We start from the raw sequence: 17758 nt of genomic DNA on the forward strand, positions 1-17758 counted from the left end.
TCAGGAAGACATTAACTCAGTATGTCATCTCTGTGGCTGGGTGGGATACCAGGCAAACCCTCCAAGAGAGTGACTGTGGTAGAACGGAACTACAAGAGCATTAGAATGACTGAAATCATATTTTCTATATGCTGTCATACTTTGTTGTCAACAGAACACTGGAAAAATAGAATCTATGGAATGCTAGATTGATCCATGGAACAATGCAGGACACTGACTGTTCAGTTTTCTACTGTATGTATAAGATACTGCATAATCAATGGGACAATGCAGGACACTGACTGTTCAGTTTTCTACTGTATGTATGAGATACTGCATAATCAATGGAACAGTGTGTTTGATAAATGTATCGCCAAACCACTGCCCGGCACATACACAGTGTGTCGTAATGTCTTTGTACCTGAGGTAGCTCTGTCTGGGTTTGATGTAGCTGATGCTGGGGTTCTTCTCGTAAATGTACTGGGTGAGGAGCTCAGAGCGCTGACAGGGTATGTATTCAAACTCCACACACACCGACACCGCCTCAGTGTGTGTGTGCAGGGCCGCAGGCATGGTGCACTCAATGGTGTCTTCAGTTAGCCTGAAACACACACACATGCACAAGGACGAAGACACACAGGGACGCACAAGGACAGAAAAATACCACACAATCAGCATGATAAAACGACACACTAAGAGCTTCCATAACAAATATATCCAAGAACAAAAACAGCCTCTGAAAATACAACAAATGCATCAGCAGAAAAAATAACAATACCTCACACACGATATAATTAAACCACTCAACTGGACTGTCTCCTTTATAACACTCAGCATCACAAAGCCATCAGATTCTGCACAGCAACATATGCAACAGTGATGACAATGTACTGAATCCCACAGCAAGACTCACGTGAGGATGGTGCATTCCTGGGTACCATTGACCTTGACTCTGATCTGGGAGCCAGTGTCCAGGTGCTCCCCCTTGATGGTAACCCTGGTTCCCCCAGAACGAGAGCCCTTTCTAGGCTCCATGGATAGCAGCTTGGGGACCTGGGGAGGGAGATAGGACATATGTGTGGGTATTCATGTGCCATAAGGCCACGTTGTTGTTATGCTGTCATGTGCTGTCCACACATCCGAGGCAGCAGTCTGCTGGTGTTGCATCATTGTGGCACTGTAATTGAATGATTCAAATAATATTCTATACAGTAGATGTCTACAGTATATGTACCATATGCTTGGTTTCCTCAGCTAAATAAGTTGCTGAGTATAACATATTTTAAGTTTGACAACTTGTGGACACTGCAGCCCTGGGAAACTAAAGTTGAGTAGCCCACCCCTGCAGTTCAGTATTGTTCTGCACTGAGGCCTTACGGCTTTGCGTTCATCTCAGCCACATATGACAGATTCCTGGGGCTAGGATATATTTTTCTATCCAGCTATATAGCAGTACAGCCATACACACACAGGACAGGTCCCTGGGGCTAATACGAATATCCCTATACAGCTATACAGTTCTACAGCATCAGCATTCTGGAGACTTCCGAAGCCTCTCTCCCCTCTATGAACCTTGCCTCCAGGGAGGACCTCTCATTCTCACTGACATGATCCACTTCCTGTGTATGTGTGTGTGTGTGAATGGGGCAGGGGTGTCTATTGTGTGTGCGTAAGGAAAAGGCAGATGTTTCCGGCCCAATATTTGAGGAAGGAGGTCCAAAGGAAGCACACATCCGGTCTCCGTTTGGATTTGAACAACTTTCCCTTTTCCTCAGAAATCACCTTCTCTCCTCTCTACCTTTCTTTCCGGTACAACCTGGGGCAGCATCCCAGAAAGTGGCAAGGGGCAGAAAGGACTTCTCAGAACCTCTAAAAGTGTTTGTTGCTTTGTATTTCAATACTTTCACATCTACAAGACTGTTACTTCTTACTGGGATCATGACTCATACTGAAGGCAGAATCCCCTTTATAAAAGTGTCTGAAATTATGCAGAACCCTTCGACTTTATCCACACTTTGTTAGGTTACATACTCATTCTCGCTGCACAGCTATTTTCAGGTCTCTCCAGAGATGTTCCATCGGGTTCAACTCCAGGCTCTGGCTGGGCCACTCAAGGACATTGAGACTTGTCCCAAAGCCACTCCTGTGTTGTCTTGGCTGTGTGCTTAGGGTCGAAGGTGAACCTTCGCCTCAGTCTGAGGTCCTGAGCGGTCTGGAGCAGGTTTTCATCAAGGATCTCTCTGTACTTTGCTTTGTTCATCTTTGCTTCGGTCCTGACTAGTCTCCTAGTCCCAGCCGCTGAAAACATCCCCACATTATGATGCTGCCACCACCATGCTTCACCGTAGGGACGGTGGCAGATTCCCTCCAGATATGATGCTTGGAATTCAGGCCAAAGAGTTCAACATTGGTTTCATCAAAGCAGAGAATCTAGTTTCTCATGGTCTGAGAGTCTTTAGGTGCCTTTTGGCAAACTCCAAGCAGGCTCTCATGTCCCTTTTACTGAGGGGTGGCTTCCGTTCTGCCACTCAACCATAAAGGCCTAATTGGTGGAGTGCTGCAGAGATGGTTGTCCATCTGGAAGGTTCTCCCATCTCCACAGAGGAACTCTACAGCTCTGTCAGAGTGACCATCGGGTTCTTGGTCACCTCCCTGACAAAGGCCTTCTCCCCCAATGTCTCTGTTTGGCTGGGCAGCCAGCTCTAGGAAGAGTCTTGGTGGTTCCAAACTTCTTCCATTTAAGAATGAGGGCACTGTGTTCTTGGGGACCTTCAATGCTGATGAAATGTTTTGGTACCTTTCCTCAGATCTGTGCCTTGACACAATCCTGTCTTGGAGGCTACAGACAATTCCTTTGACCTTAAGGCTTGGTTTTTGCTCTGACATGCACTGTCAACTGTGGGACCTTATATAGACAGGTGTGAGCTTTTCCAAATCATCTCCAATCAATTGAATTTGCCACAGGTGGACTCCAATCAAGTTGTAGAAACAGCTTAAGGATGATCAATGAAAACAGGATGAACCTGAGCTAAATTTTGATAGCAAAGGGTCTGAATACTTATGCAAATAAGGTATTTCTATTTTTATTTTTAATACATTTACTGACATTTTTAAAAGCCTGTTTTCACTTTGTCATTATGAGGTAATGTGTGTAGATTGCTGAGGGTAATTTAAAAAAATCTATTTTATAATAAGGCTGTAAAGTAACACAATGTGGAAAAATGTAAGATACCTGAATACTTTCCAAAGGCACTGTATTCTAAACAAAAATATAAACGCAACATTAAAAATTTCAAAGATTTTACTGAGTTACAGTTCATATAAGGAAATCAGTCAATTGAAATAAATTAATTAGGCCCTAATCTATTGATTTCACATGACTAGGCAGGGGTGCAGCCATGGGTGGGCCTTGGAGGGTATAGGTCCACCACCTGGCAGCAGAGGCCCACCCACTGGGAAGCCAATCAGAATGAGTTTTCCCCCACAAAAGCAGAATTTCTCCTCAGCATAATAAGCCGGATGTGGAGGTCCTTGGCTGGCATGGTTACACGTGGTGTCAGCAGTTGTGAGGCCAGTTGGACGTACTGCCAAATTCTCTAAAACAACGTTGGAGACAGCTTATGAAATTAACATTCAGTCATCTGGCAACAGCTCTGGTGGACATTCCTGCAGTCAGCATGCCAAATGCACGCTCTTTCAAAACTTGAGACATCTGTGGCATTGTGTTGCGTGACAAAACAGCACATTTGAAAGTGCTCTTTTATTGTCCCCGGCACAAGGTGCACCTGTCAGGTGGATGGATTATCATGGCAAAGGAGAAATACTCCCTAACAGGGACACATTGTGCACAACATTTGAGAGAAACACGTTTTTGTGTGAATGGAACATTTCTAGGATTTCTTATTTCAGCTCATGAAACATGGGTCCAAAAGAAAGAAACAGAGGGCTTAGATGGGAATTTCCACAGGCTGTGTAGTCTTAATCCAAAGGGAGACAGTGTTGGTCAGGGTCAATTAGCAGAAGAAGCAGCCAGCCTCGGCTGGTCATGAATTCAAAGAGGGGGACATTTCAACAAGCGGCATATTTGTTTTTGCTGGCACCGAGTTCTGGATGACAATAGTGCTTAGTTGCTGTTCTAATGAACGTTTGAAGATTCCCACACACTTGCATTCCTGAATATCAAGAAGCATCTGTTAACATTCAACTGACACATTGGGAACACTTTTCCCAGTATGAACAAGGACTGGGGAGTGGGGAGAGGGAGAGAGAGAGAGAGAAGGTAGGAGAAAGAATGGAGAGATTGTGGATTTAACCAGCAAGAGAAAGAGAAAGACTATAGCAAAGAAATACTGTAAATGAATAGGCAGAAGAAAATGGAAAGGCAGGTCAGGGAGAAGGAGAGGAAAAATGAGGAAGGAAGACAGAGGAAGGAGAGAGAGAGAGACAATGAGAGAGAAAGAGAAGAGAGACAGAGAGAGGAAGGAGAGAGAGAGAGGGGAAGGAGAGCAGGAGAGAGAGGGAGGATAGAACACACTCACCAAGTATGAGAAGGCCTCTTTGGACACCGCCATTGCTTTTTGGTTCACAGTAATTCTGACAAAATTCTTTGTGGGATCAACGGCCTGCCCAGTAACACACACCAGCCTGTAGATAGAACGCAAAACTGTAAGGTCAGCAGACACCCTTAATCTGAACCAACACTGACCAAAATCATCGCTACAAGAACAGCACAGTATTTTGGCAATTGCCTTTTAGGATGTTTTTGTGTCAACTGTGGATTACATATATATATTTTTTTTTTTCATGAGTTTCACAACTTTTAGAAAAAAGCTAAACACAGACATTATGATAGAGATCCTTAGAGGTTCCGTAATAATATCTATGGTAAGTACTATACAGTGTTGGCTAAACCCAGAGGAAGGGGACTTCAAAGCCCCCCCGGCCAGATGCTGCGAAACACAGAGGGGCTTAACGAGCTGACTGGATGTTTGTTTTATAACCTCATGGCTCTAATTAAGCCTCATATTGTCACACAGTACTGGGACCAGAGGGACGCAGTAGGATTATCCATACAGTGACGGAGTAACAGAAAACATTCTGCAAGGCTAGATCCCAGATCTGTATGTGCTTTGGCCCTGCTGTATTTCAGTCAGAGGAACTGGCTAAAACTCATACGGTACAGATCATGGACCAGGCTATGATACAATGACTCCCCACAGAAATAAACACAGGGGAAACCATGACGCCCCACCCCAACCCTGCGTGGCTCGAAGCCCATCCCGTCACCCTCCTCTTGTTCAGCACGTGCGGGCAGTTTATTTAGTCAGGTGGTTGGTTCTATAACGTCCATAAATACCTGGCAACCCAATCAGGGGTCTAGTCGCTGACTGACAGGAGGCTTGATCGTCTGAGGGTCACATGAGATAGGTACCCCAGAGACAGGGCAAGACCAGAAAAAGGGCTGGGCTGAAGTATGGGTCTGAAGGGGATCAAGGAGCTTATAGAGCTGGATCAAGTCCCAGTAGTTGTTTGTTGTTTTGAAACAAGTAACTGATTGCAGCCAAATTCTCAGCTTTCAGGGACAGATTTCCACGTTAGAGAGTTTAAATCTCAATGCAATGGGATCCCCTCTAGGGAAAATTATTCATCATTTTGGTAAATTAATGTGAAACCTAGCTCAGTAAAACTACGTCACCATGCTGTAGACACCTTGGGGAATACGTAGAAAGCGTAAGCTCGTTGATGGCACATTCACAGCTCAATAGGGACTCATTGGAATGCAGCGCTTTCAAAACCTGTGGCACTTCCGGATTGGATTTTTCTCAGGCTTTCGCCTGCAACATCAATTCTGTTATACTAACAGACAATATCTTTACAGTTTTGGAAACGTCAGAGTGTTTTCTATCCAAAGCTGTCAATTTTATGCATATTCTAGCATCTTGTCTTGACAAAATATCCCGTTTAAAATGGGAACGTTTTTTTCCCAAAAATGAAAATACTGCCCCTAGAGTCGCAACAGGTTTTAACTATAAATGACCAACTGATTGAAAGTGTAGTATAGAATATTACAGTACTTACTATAGAATTCTGTAGTAAACTGTAGTATATTGCAGAAAACTATACTAAACAATGTAGTATCCCTCGATCATGTGTAGGACTCAGTATAGAATTTTGTGGTATATTGTAGAATACTATAGTAAACCTTACAGTATTATCCACATAAGAAAACACTGAACCGTGCCCATTCCCCTCCCTAATATCCCAATTTGTGCCACCCATAAGTGAGAAACCTACATGTCAAGTAGGGTTAATATATTTTGTTCCCTACAGGTTATAGAAAAGAGCAGAAACTCTGAACTCTACATTCAGAATCCAGTCCTTGTTTAGGAAAATATGTTATTTTAGTATTTCTCCAGTAAGTTTCCTCAAGATGAAAGCCCTCCACTTCTATGTCAAAAATAATAAAACCAAATCATTTTAGTAAATAATTAAGCGGAGCCAGTTCAGAAAGGAAACCCGAGTGCCCCGCCTCAGGCTGACGCATCAGCTGAGATGGCTTCAATTACAGACTAGTATCAATCACGCCTACCTTATTTGGCGGCCTATTTAAGCTGACCAGGTCTGCTCAATAATCCTTCTGCCGCTTGCTGTTACTGCCACTATGCACTGGCTTCTTGCTCCCACCACCACCACCCCAACCTCCACCTGTTAGGTTCTGTGTTGACGCTTTGCTTGGGCAGCGACCTACCCTGAAGGAACAGAGCCTATATCGCCAAGACTTGTATTATTCATTGTTAAATAAATGGATTAACATACAGTATATCACAAAAGTGCGTACACCCCTCACATTTTTGTAAATATTTGAGTATATCTTTTCATGTGACAACACTGAAGAAATTACACTTTGCTACAATGTAAAGTAGTGAGTGTACAGCTTGTATAACAGTGTAAATTTGCTGTCCCCTCAAAATTGGGCCCAATTAGCAATTTTCCCTCCCTGGTGTCATGTGACTTGTTAGTGTTACAAGGTCTCAGGTGTGAATGGGGAGTAGGTGTGTTAAATTTGGTGTCATCGCTCTCACACTCCCTCATACTGACTGGTCACTGAAAGTTCAACATGGCATCTCATGGCAAAGAACTCTCTGAGGATCTGAAAAAATAATTGTTGCTCTACATAAAGATGGCCTGGGATATAAGAAGATTGCCAAGGCCCTGAAACTGAGCTGCAGCCCGGTGGCCAAGACCATACAGCGGTTTAACTGGACAGGTTCCACTCAGAACAGGCCTCGCCATGGTCGACCAAAGAAGTTGAGTGCACGTGCTCAGCGTAATATCCAGAGGTTGTCTTTGGGAAATAGATGTATGAGTGCTGCCAGCATTGCTTCAGAGGTTGAAGGGGTGTGGGGTTAGCCTGTCAGTGCTCAGACCATACACCGTACACTGCATCAAATTGGTCTGCATGGCTGTCGTCCCAGAAGGAAGCCTCTTCTAAAGATGATGCACAAGAAAGCCCGCAAACAGTTTGCTGAAGACAAGCAGACTAAGGACATGGATTACTGGAACCATGTCCTGTGGTCTGATGAGACCAAGATAAACTTATTTGGTTCAGATGGTGTCAAGTGTGTGTGGCGGCAACCAGGTAAGGAGTACAAAGACAAGTGTGTCTTGCCTACAGTCAAGCATGGTGGTGGGAGTGTCATGGTCTGGGGCTGCATGAGTGCTGCCGGCACTGGGGAGCTACAGTTCATTGAGAGAACCATGAATGCCAACATGTACTGTGACATACTGAAGCAGAGCATGATCCCCTCCCTTCGGAGACTGGGCCGCAGGGCAGTATTCCAACATGATAACGACCCCAAACACACCTCCAAGACGACCACTGCCTTGCTAAAGAAGCTGAGGATAAAGGTGATGGACTGGCCAAGCATGTCTCCAGACCTAAACCCTATTTCGCATCTGTGGGGCATCCTCAAACGGAAGGTGGAGGAGTGCAAGGTCTATAACATCCACCAGCTCCGTGATGTCGTCATGGAGGAGTGGAAGAGGACTCCAGTGGCAACCTGTGAAGCTCTGGTGAACTCCATGCCCAAGAGGGTAAAGGCAGTGCTGGAAAATGATGGTGGCCACACAAAATATTGATACTTTGGGCCCAATTTGGACATTTTCACTTAGGGGTGTACTCCCTTTTGTTGCCAGCGGTTTAGACATTAATGGCTGTGTGTTGAGTTATTTTGAGGGGACAGCAAATGTACACTGTTATACAAGCTGTACACTCACTACTTTACATTGTAGCAAAGTGTCATTTCTTCAGTGTTGTCACATGAAAAGATATACTATGTGAGGGGTGTACTCACTTTTGTGATATACTGTATTTCCACATGGCGTTTTCTTTCTGAACTACAGTAATGTCCCCAAAAACAGTAAGTAAATAATACAGCATACCATTCTATAGTCCGCAAAAACATTACAGTAAATACTACAGTATACCATTCTTTAGTCTGCAAAAACACTACAGTAAATAATACAGCATACCATTCTATAGTCCGCAAAAACATCACAGTAAATACTACAGTATACCATTCTTTAGTCCGCAAAAACACTACAGTAAATAGAACAGTATACTGCAGTCTGCAAAAACACTACAGTTTTTACTATAGTATATACATCATTTTTTTTACTACAGAACCTCGCTTTACATTCCTCCACCGCCCAGAGAGGAAATATTTTGCGATCTAGCGCGTGATGTTTTGGCTACTATGAGCAATGTCTCTGGACATTTACCCAGAGAGGAGGACCAGGATAATCAGCAATGGAGCCTGAGGAAGGCGGTATTTGTGCGTGTGCGCACGCTTGGTGCATGCGTGTATGTGTTGAGGTAGAGAGGGGAGCCAACCAGGACACTCAAGGATATGAAAGAGTTGGCTGCTTGAACTTCTACTCTTTCCCCAACAGATGTGTCCAGAGTGGGTACTGAATTAGTACCCCTACTTAGCCTACATGATGAATTACCTTGAAACTATTGACACGTTCTGACTTCATCTCTCTCACTCTCCAGAGCAGTACACTTCCCTCTGGCACTCAGATGTGACCTTTGACCTCTCAGCACACGAACAGACACCTGTCTCAACCATGGTCGTGGTGAGTTCACGCAGGTGTGTGTGTGTGTGTGTGTGCATCTATTCAGTGTGTGCGCCTGCTGTAAGACAAACTGACATGTTTTGGTTTGTCAGCACCACTACCTCCGAAGAGGAAATATTTTGCTGTCATAACAACCAGCTCAGGGAACCAATGAGGGACGAGCAAGCAGGGTGAGGTCATCCCTGATGTGAAATCTAATTCGCGGGATCTGGAGTGACCTGGAATGTGTGTGTGTGTGTGTGTGTGTGTTTGGGAGTGTGTAGTGACAGGTTAGACCTGTGGGTCAACCCAGCACTGGTCTGCATTCTACTACTGCGTGATTGGCTCCAGTGGAGCGGGACGAGATAAACATTTCCATCCGAGGAACATTCTGGAAGTCGGTATGGAGGTTTTGCTGTGGTCCTATAGTTACTGTGTTTCCATGGAATACTATGTGCAGGTGTCAACCCAGAGTTCTGCTGTCTCCTTGGTGATAGTGTTGTGGGCCTTGAAGTGTCTCCTTCATTTTAACAGAATGGTTTAAAATGAGAAGTGCTCTTCAATATTATGCTTTTATAAATTACCCCAACAGCATCATTACAAAAATGCTGACACCTGTGCAAGAAGACACTGAACGAATGAATGCATCAACTAATTAAATAAATGAATCAATCAATCAATCATAAGACATTTACTTACTCCACAGAGACAGTGTATTGGTCAGGAATGATTGTACATGGGAACATCCCGATGGAGACCTCCACTACCTCAGCCCTGCGCCCCATGTTCCTACCCTGCACCGTGAGCAGGGTACCTCCCTCCAACGGCCCACTCTGGGGGGAGATCTAGGGGGGAGAGAGGAGGAAAAGAGAGGGGTAAGTGCTCGCTTATATCCCAGCTAGCATATTTGGTTCCTTGGAAGCTGTGGTAGCGTATATATTTGGTTTTACATTGGTTGCGGAAACGAACCATACGTTCCCTGACCGGTAAAACTGAATGTTTTTGCTAGCAGCTACCCATAGATTCCCATAACACTACCTCTAACTTCCTTCATACTGGACACAGAGACAATTCAAATGGTATCCACAAGTTTATTTGACTCTTGGGAATCAGATAAAAGGCCTCATTGCCAAAGTGTCCATTTTAAAATATTCAATAAGAACACTTTTTGGCAGTTATTTCTCAATGCCAGAAACACATACAGTGGGGAGAACAAGTATTTGATACACTGCCGATTTTGCAGGTTTTCCTGCTTACAAAGCATGTAGAGGTCTGTAATTTTTGTCATAGGTACACTTCAACTGTGAGAGACAGAATCTAAAACAAAAATCCAGTTAAATAATTTAAAGGCAATGCTACCAAATACAAATACTAAGTGTACGTAAACGTCTGACCCACTGGGAATGTGATGAAAGAAATAAAAGCTGAAATAAATCATTTTCTCTACTATTATTCTGACATTTCACACTCTTAAAATAAAGTGGTGATCCTAACTGATTTAAGACAGGGAATTTTTACTAGGATTAAATGTTAGGAATTGTAAAAAACTGATTTTAAATGTATTTGGCTAACACGGAACCCAAACCGACTGCCCGCGTGTGCCATCGTGCGCTATCGTGCATAAATTTATTTTACACCAAACGCGATCGCGACACGCAGGTTAAAATATCAAAACAAACTCGGAACCAATGACATTTATTTGGGGACAGATCAAAAAGCATTAAACATTTATAACCAATGAGGAGATGGGAGAGGCAGGACTTGCAGCGCGATCTGCGTCAGAAATAGGAATGACTTCTATTTTACATGCTGACCAGACCAGACACGTCGCGTGCGCGTGCGTCGCAAAATACATTTAGAAATCCATGTTATTCAATTATTGCGCCAACGAGCGTCTGCGATGCCAAGGGCTAAAATAGAAGTCATACCTATTTGTGATGCAGATCGTGCTGCAAGTCCTACCTCTCCCATCTCCTCATTGGTTTATAGAAGCAGGTACCCACGTTATACCCACGTGGGGGATTGAAAGACGAAATGTTTTGTCAGTCGTCGTGGTAATAATATGAAAGTTTAGATGCCAATCACCATATAAGTTAAAAGAGGAAAAAGCTTGGAAGGAGGAGAGATGACTAGAAACGATTAAGTTGACCGTTTTATGTGCAGATTAATTGTCGGAGTAGAGGACCTTGTGCATTTCAGGTAAAATAACAACTCAATGTTTATATCCCAGGACAAATTAGCTAGCAACAGCAAGCTAGCTAAATAGGACAAATTAGCTAAATTGCCATACATGTTTAATGCTTTTCGACCTGTCCCCAAATTAATGTAATTGGTTCAGAGTTTGTTTTGATATTTTAACCTGCGTGTCGTGATCGCGTTTGGTGTGGGTGGACAAAATAAATTAATGCACGATGGTGCACGATGGCGCACGCGCGCAGCCGGTTTGGGTTCCGTGTTAGCCCTTGAAAACGCAGACGCTCGTTGGCGCGCGCGGGCGTGCGAGCAATGTGGGTGCAATAATTGAATAACATGGATTTCTACATTTATTTATCACTTGCGCACGTGACATGTCCGGTCTGGTCAGCATGTGAGGAGTATGTAAACTTTCGACTTCAACTGTAAATTGTACAACTGTAAACTAACAAATAATTATTCAAGTTAGAACCCATGTATATTAATATATAGCACCAACTACATAAATATCTGATAGGGTCCATTGTCTGCTACCTGGACTAATCAGAGGTGGTCGGTGACTTTTAAGATGAGGGAGGATGATGAAAAAAATGCATGAGCATGGCCTTATTTCTATTTCATCATATTGGATGACTGTTATTCATATTCCATTCACCCAGCTCAATGAAACATCGATAGGTTTAGGCTACTACATGACATTCACATTTTCCCTATAACCATCATGAGGTTGCTACATCCTATCCTATGAATGAAAGTGTATAAAGAAGGTGCACAGGTCGAGTGAATTTTGAGTAATCAAGGTGACAGACAGTGACACATTCAATACCATCTTGCACATACTTGCCTGCCTCTAGCTGATCTAGGGTCCAACAGCTGCAAATTAGAGTTTCTATTGGACAAATTCAGGTATGTTTATCCCCATTTCGTTACGTTTGCTTATGTTTAAGAAACATTTTTCATCAGAATCAGCAGAATGAATACACCCCTGAGCACACGCAAACACAGTTCACTTTCATAGCAACCACATTAAAACAGCATGTATATATTTGCTCATTGTGTATATATAAGTCCTTGTCACGACTTCCACCGAAGTCGGTTCCTTTTCTTGTTCGGGCGGCGTTCGGCGGTTGACGTCGCCGGTCTTCTAGCCATCGCCGATCCACCTTTCATTTTCCATTTGTTTTGACTTTTCCCACACACCTAGTTTACATTCCCACATTATTTAACCCTCTGTTCCCCCCATGTCTGTGTGTGAAATTGTTTGTTGTAAAGTGTTCACTCTGACTGGTTCGCGACAGGCTATTTTGTATCCATATTTTGATGTTCTGGGTGCCGTTGGTTTTCCATATTAAACTGCTCCGGTTATTACCCAGTTCTGCTCTCCTGCGCCCGACTTCCCTGCAGCCAGGCAAATAAAACACCTTTAAAAGTTGGCAAACCTGAGGAACCGCTGGACCTGCTTGAGTGAGGTGGGACGGGGCCAGTCGGTGACCGCCTCATTCTTTACGGGGTCTATTTGGATGCCTGCGGTAGAGATAATGTGACCCAGGAAGGAAACCTGGGATATGTGGAACTCCCAGTTCTCTATCTTGACATATAGTTGACTCTGCAGGAGAAACCTCAGTACTTGGCGGACGTGCAGTATGTGTTCTGGAAGGGTCTTGGAGAAGATCAAGATATCGTCGAGGTAAACAAAGACGAACCGATTCAACCTATTCCCCAGGGTGTCATTAACAAATGCTTGAAAGACTGCCGGTGACTTCGATAATCCGAATGGCATGGCTAAATACTCATAGTGGCCACTAGGGGTGTTAAAGACAGTCGTCCACTTATCTCCCTCCCCGATTCTCACCAGATTGTAAGCGCTACGGAGGTCCAGTTTGATGAAGAATTGGGTCCCTTGGACCAACTCCAATGCAGAGGACATCAGGGGTAGGGGGTAACGATTATGGATCGTAATCTGGTTCAGCCCTCTGTAGTTGATGCATGGATGCAGGCCTCCATCCTTCTTACCCACAAAGAAGAAGCCTGCACAAGCAGAGGATGTAGAGGGGCGAATTAAACCTGCGTCCAGTAACTCCAGGATGTAATTGTCCATGACTGCTGCTTCAGGGGTCGAGAGGGAGTACAGATGACCCGGAGGAGGTGTGGTGCCAGGTAGGAGTTCTATGGCACAGTCGTAAGGACGATGAGGGGGAAAGGTGGCCATCGAGGGCTTGAATCTGCAGAGGGATGGGACATTTCACGCAGGGGATCTGTAACTCTCTGTCGAAGTCTTGATCAATGAAATCATCCGCGGCTCTGGAGTCCACAAAGGCTTGAATCTGGTGCTGATGGTTATCCCAGTGGAGTGTTGTGGGTAGTAACAAACGGTGAATGGGTAGCCGGGCGGTATCTGCACAGCTCGTCAGGGTCTCCCCCTGTCCTGGCGAGCCCTGGCGTTTCCCGTCAGCTCTGGGCAGGTAGCACGGAGATGGCCGAGACCTCCGCCGTAGAGGCATCAGCCTTCGCATTTGACTGTCATGCTCCTGTCAGCTCAGATGTGTGCGACCCAGCTGCATGGGATCCTCCATGCTGGGCTTGGTGGGCTTGGGGTGCTCAGGAAACCCGGAATGCTGGAGGGTGCGGAACTCACTCACGAAACGAATGCACACGGTAAACAATTCAAGCTTCTGCAAAGGACCACAAAAAACACACCTCTTTTAACAGGGACACAATCATGAAATAATAAGACACACCTGAGTCCAATAAAAGTCTCTAGGGCGGTCTCTGCCGGCCTCTGGTGCCAGGAAGAACAACTTTATTGTACTTTATGATAAATCATTTATCTTAATTGGGAGAACCCCCCCCAGATTTACAGGGAATACATATATTAATAATACAAACATATTTTTATTTTTTATTTTTGCATGGTATCAGTGAGATTCAAACCTATGATCTTCTGTTCTCTATCCATGGAATTAGTGAATGATGGTAGACGACAAACCCCCTTCAACATGCGTAGTGCAAACAGACCGACTCATCTTGTAACCTCTAAAACAAACATGGCGACATGCACAAACTACCCATCGTCAAATTACCTTAGGTTTTTTTACTCAATGATTTCGATCACTGGTGAGGTCAACTGTGATGTGATGAACTGTAAATAGTAATTGCTATTGGCTTATTCATATTATGGATTCTTTCAGCCGAGCGTTAGTTATTACCCAGTTCTGCTCTCCTGCGCCTGACTTCCCTGCAGCCAGTCACGCACCTCTTACATTCCTTCTACTAACTATCTACGCGCTCTCCTCCTCTCACCTATTCCCTTCGCTTGTGGACTTCAGTGCACAATTTTGGTATTTGGTATTTTATTAGGATCCCCATTAGCTGTTGCGAAAGCAGCAGCTACTCTTCCTGAACAATTAATACAATCGTAACCGGACAATTTACATTGACCCCCCCCCCCCCCCGCTGACCCAACATAAGCACATGGTGTGCTTTCTCCGTGAAGCCTTTTTGAAATCGGACACTGTGGTTGGATTTACAAGAAGTTTATCTTTAAAATGGTGTATAATAAATACTTGTATGTTTGAGGAATTTTAATTATGGGATTTCTGTTTTTAATTTGGCGCCCTGCAATTTCACTGACTGTTGCCGAGGTGGGACGCTAGCGGGACACTTGTACCAGAGAGGTTAAATAAAAATAAATAAATATGCTCGCACACTGACTCAGTACCGGTGCCCCCTATATATAGCCTTGTTATTGTGTTAATATTTACCAAGTAGACTAAAATAAAAAATGTCATGTGACAAATAAAGTTGGATTTGATTTGATTTGACTACAATCATGCAGTCAGAAATCAGTTTAGCAGTTACACCGGCAGGCCTCGGTGGCAATAAATGAATACAACCAAAAGCTTACCTTGACTTGGAAGAGTTCCAGTGTTGGATGGCCATAGCCAGCTAGCTAACATAGCATCACTCTCTGTTTGAGATGGGCGTTTTGAGTAGGCTAAACTAGCTAGCTGTATTCACAAGTGAAAGTGAAAAAAATATAACCAAATTCCCCCAACCCTCTCAATCTCCCACTCTCAATTCTCCTTCATTTTGGAAGATTTTTTTTTCTTCAAACTGTTCAACTATTGTCTTTCTCTCTCTTTGAGTCCACTACTCAGCACATTGTATGCAATGCAGTGCTAGCTAGCTGTAGCTTATGCTTTCAGTACTAGATTAATTCTATGATCCTTTGATTGGGTGGACAACATGTCAGCTCATGCTGCAAGAGCTGTGATAGGTTGGAGGACGTCCTCCAGAAGTTGTCATAATTACTGTGTAAGTCTATGGAAGGTGTTGAGAACCATGAGCCTCCTAGGTTTTGTATTGAATTCAATGTACCCAGAGGATGACAGAAGCTAGCTGTCCTCCGCTACACCATGGTGCTACCCTACAGAGTGCTGCTGAGGCTACTGTAGAGCTTCATTGCAAAACAGTGTGTCAACCAGTTGGAGAACATTCCTAGAACATTACCAACATTATTATAACCAAGTTTGAACTTTTAGGAAACGTTCTGTTAAAGTAATGAAAATACCAAGAAAATATATATTTTTTTGTCAAGTTCCACAAAACTATCCTGCACCATTCCCAGGAATAATCATAGGACAACTTCACTCTCACCAAGCTCTAAGAAACATATGGTTCTCAGAACATTATGTGCTCGTTGGGATTGCTCTTTAGCTCAAGATTCAGATATAATTGAGACAGACAGTCCCTCCACTCAGCTTGGGGTCAGGTTTCATATAGAGGGCTCATCAGTCTGTACCTCTCTGAGCTACAGCCCTGTATCTGTGCTAGTTGAGTGGAACCTTAATAGTTCTTCCAGGACTCAAGTGAGACAGAGAGGGCTATATAGAGTCAGTTTGTGAGAGAGCAATAAGGAGGAAAGACAGAGAGGTAGATGGAAAGGAGTGGGGCAGATATTGAGCTAAGAGAGTTAGAGTGAATATGGGGGAGAGGTGATAGGGTAGTGTGTGAAGGTGAGAGAGACAGCAATCTACTCCCAATCCTCCAGTAGCCTATTTTCCCTACCTACCTCCGTCCCATTTACTCCTGTGACGCTCAGAAGCATGCTCTCTTTCACAGATCATTTCAACCCTGGCCTTTCTTCTCCCAGTGCTCCTCTCAGGAGCCATGGAGAGGATGGCAAGAGTATTTACCATTTCCACTTTATTTACCACTTCTAAGGGAAAACAACCACAGAGATTGCTTTTGTCTGGGAGCCAGAGATGGCTTACTACCATCAACTCATAGTGTAGCGTAGCTAGCTTAGCGTGGTCTAGAGTGGAAACAATGGTGATGGATGACGTTGCTCCTAGAGGCTGATCTGAGGTCAGCTTTGTTTTTTTTCCCCGTTCATGTTTAGGGAATTGGGGGTGGGAAAGTTGGTCCTAGATCTGTGTTTAAGGGAACGTCTATCCAGCAGGTCCAGAGGTTCCTGTCACCTTGGCATCATGCTTTATAGAGTGACCCTTTGCCTTGGTGTCCCAAGGTCGCTGTGACCAAGCCGTGTGTTATGTCTGGCTCCAGCTTGCTGCAGCTCTATCCCCCATTTGGTCTGGGTGAAAGGGGAGGCAGAGGGTCTACCTTAAGAAAGGAATTCACGTGGACATGTGATTGACAGCTGAGACACACAAACACTGTGCTTCCGAGGTAAAGTGAGAAAGGAGGACAGTGTGTAAGTTACACATACTTACAGTATATTACCATATAAAAGCAAACAGTTATAAATCCAGCATGAACCTAAATCTGTATAAAACCAAGACTGTGATGTACAGTAAGTGTTTGGTTATACAAAGCTTTTGGCATTCAAGTAGTTTATCCCAAAATGAGTTACAGTTTTAAGCTTTTAGATTAAATAGTGACAAACATGCAAGCACACACACACACACACACACACACACACACACACACACACACACACACACACACATACACAAGCTCAACTTGGTAAGTACAGCAATTATCACTATGTATCTCTGAGCATCTCACTCTATAGTGTTAGCATGTCTGGGGTTAGTGATAGCGTTAGCTGCCATGTTGCTCATTTGCACCTCTCACTCCTCTGTGAATGAGTCTCAAGCTGAGCGGAGGACAGTACAGTACAATAACATCAGGAAACTTCCTGATCCAAAACACCTTCAACAATAAAGGATCTCTAAAGAGCTCATCCTGACAGGAAATTATGAATTGTATGATCTTCTGAACATACTAAATAATTTGGATAAAGAGGATCGCCCCTCCAGATTATATACCCAGATTATGTACCCACCTTCTCTGATCTCTGGTTGTTCTGAAATTGTTTCTGTAGTTACGATTAGCATTCCTGAAACATTATTTTGTTGAAATATAATTTGATCTCTGGAGAAATTAAGCTAATTGATTACACCCAAATTAGCCATTTTAATTTATATGATTCAGATAATATTCAATA

General features: G+C 43.8%; 1 protein-coding gene across 1 annotated transcript in view; it reads right to left on the reverse strand.

Moving 5' to 3' along the window:
* Positions 1-17758, reverse strand: part of LOC139416231 (plexin-D1-like) — a 108939-nt gene that overhangs the window by 31600 nt on the left and 59581 nt on the right. The window contains exons 13-16 of the mRNA XM_071164652.1: positions 9796-9941; positions 4518-4623; positions 893-1032; positions 401-580 (exon numbers count right to left, since the gene is read on the reverse strand). Coding sequence (XP_071020753.1) covers positions 401-580; positions 893-1032; positions 4518-4623; positions 9796-9941 — 572 coding nt within the window. The remainder of the gene's footprint in view (positions 1-400; positions 581-892; positions 1033-4517; positions 4624-9795; positions 9942-17758) is intronic.

Source organism: Oncorhynchus clarkii, chromosome 9 (genome assembly GCF_045791955.1).
Source record: "Oncorhynchus clarkii lewisi isolate Uvic-CL-2024 chromosome 9, UVic_Ocla_1.0, whole genome shotgun sequence".
In the NCBI taxonomy this organism is placed as follows: Eukaryota; Metazoa; Chordata; class Actinopteri; order Salmoniformes; family Salmonidae; genus Oncorhynchus; species Oncorhynchus clarkii.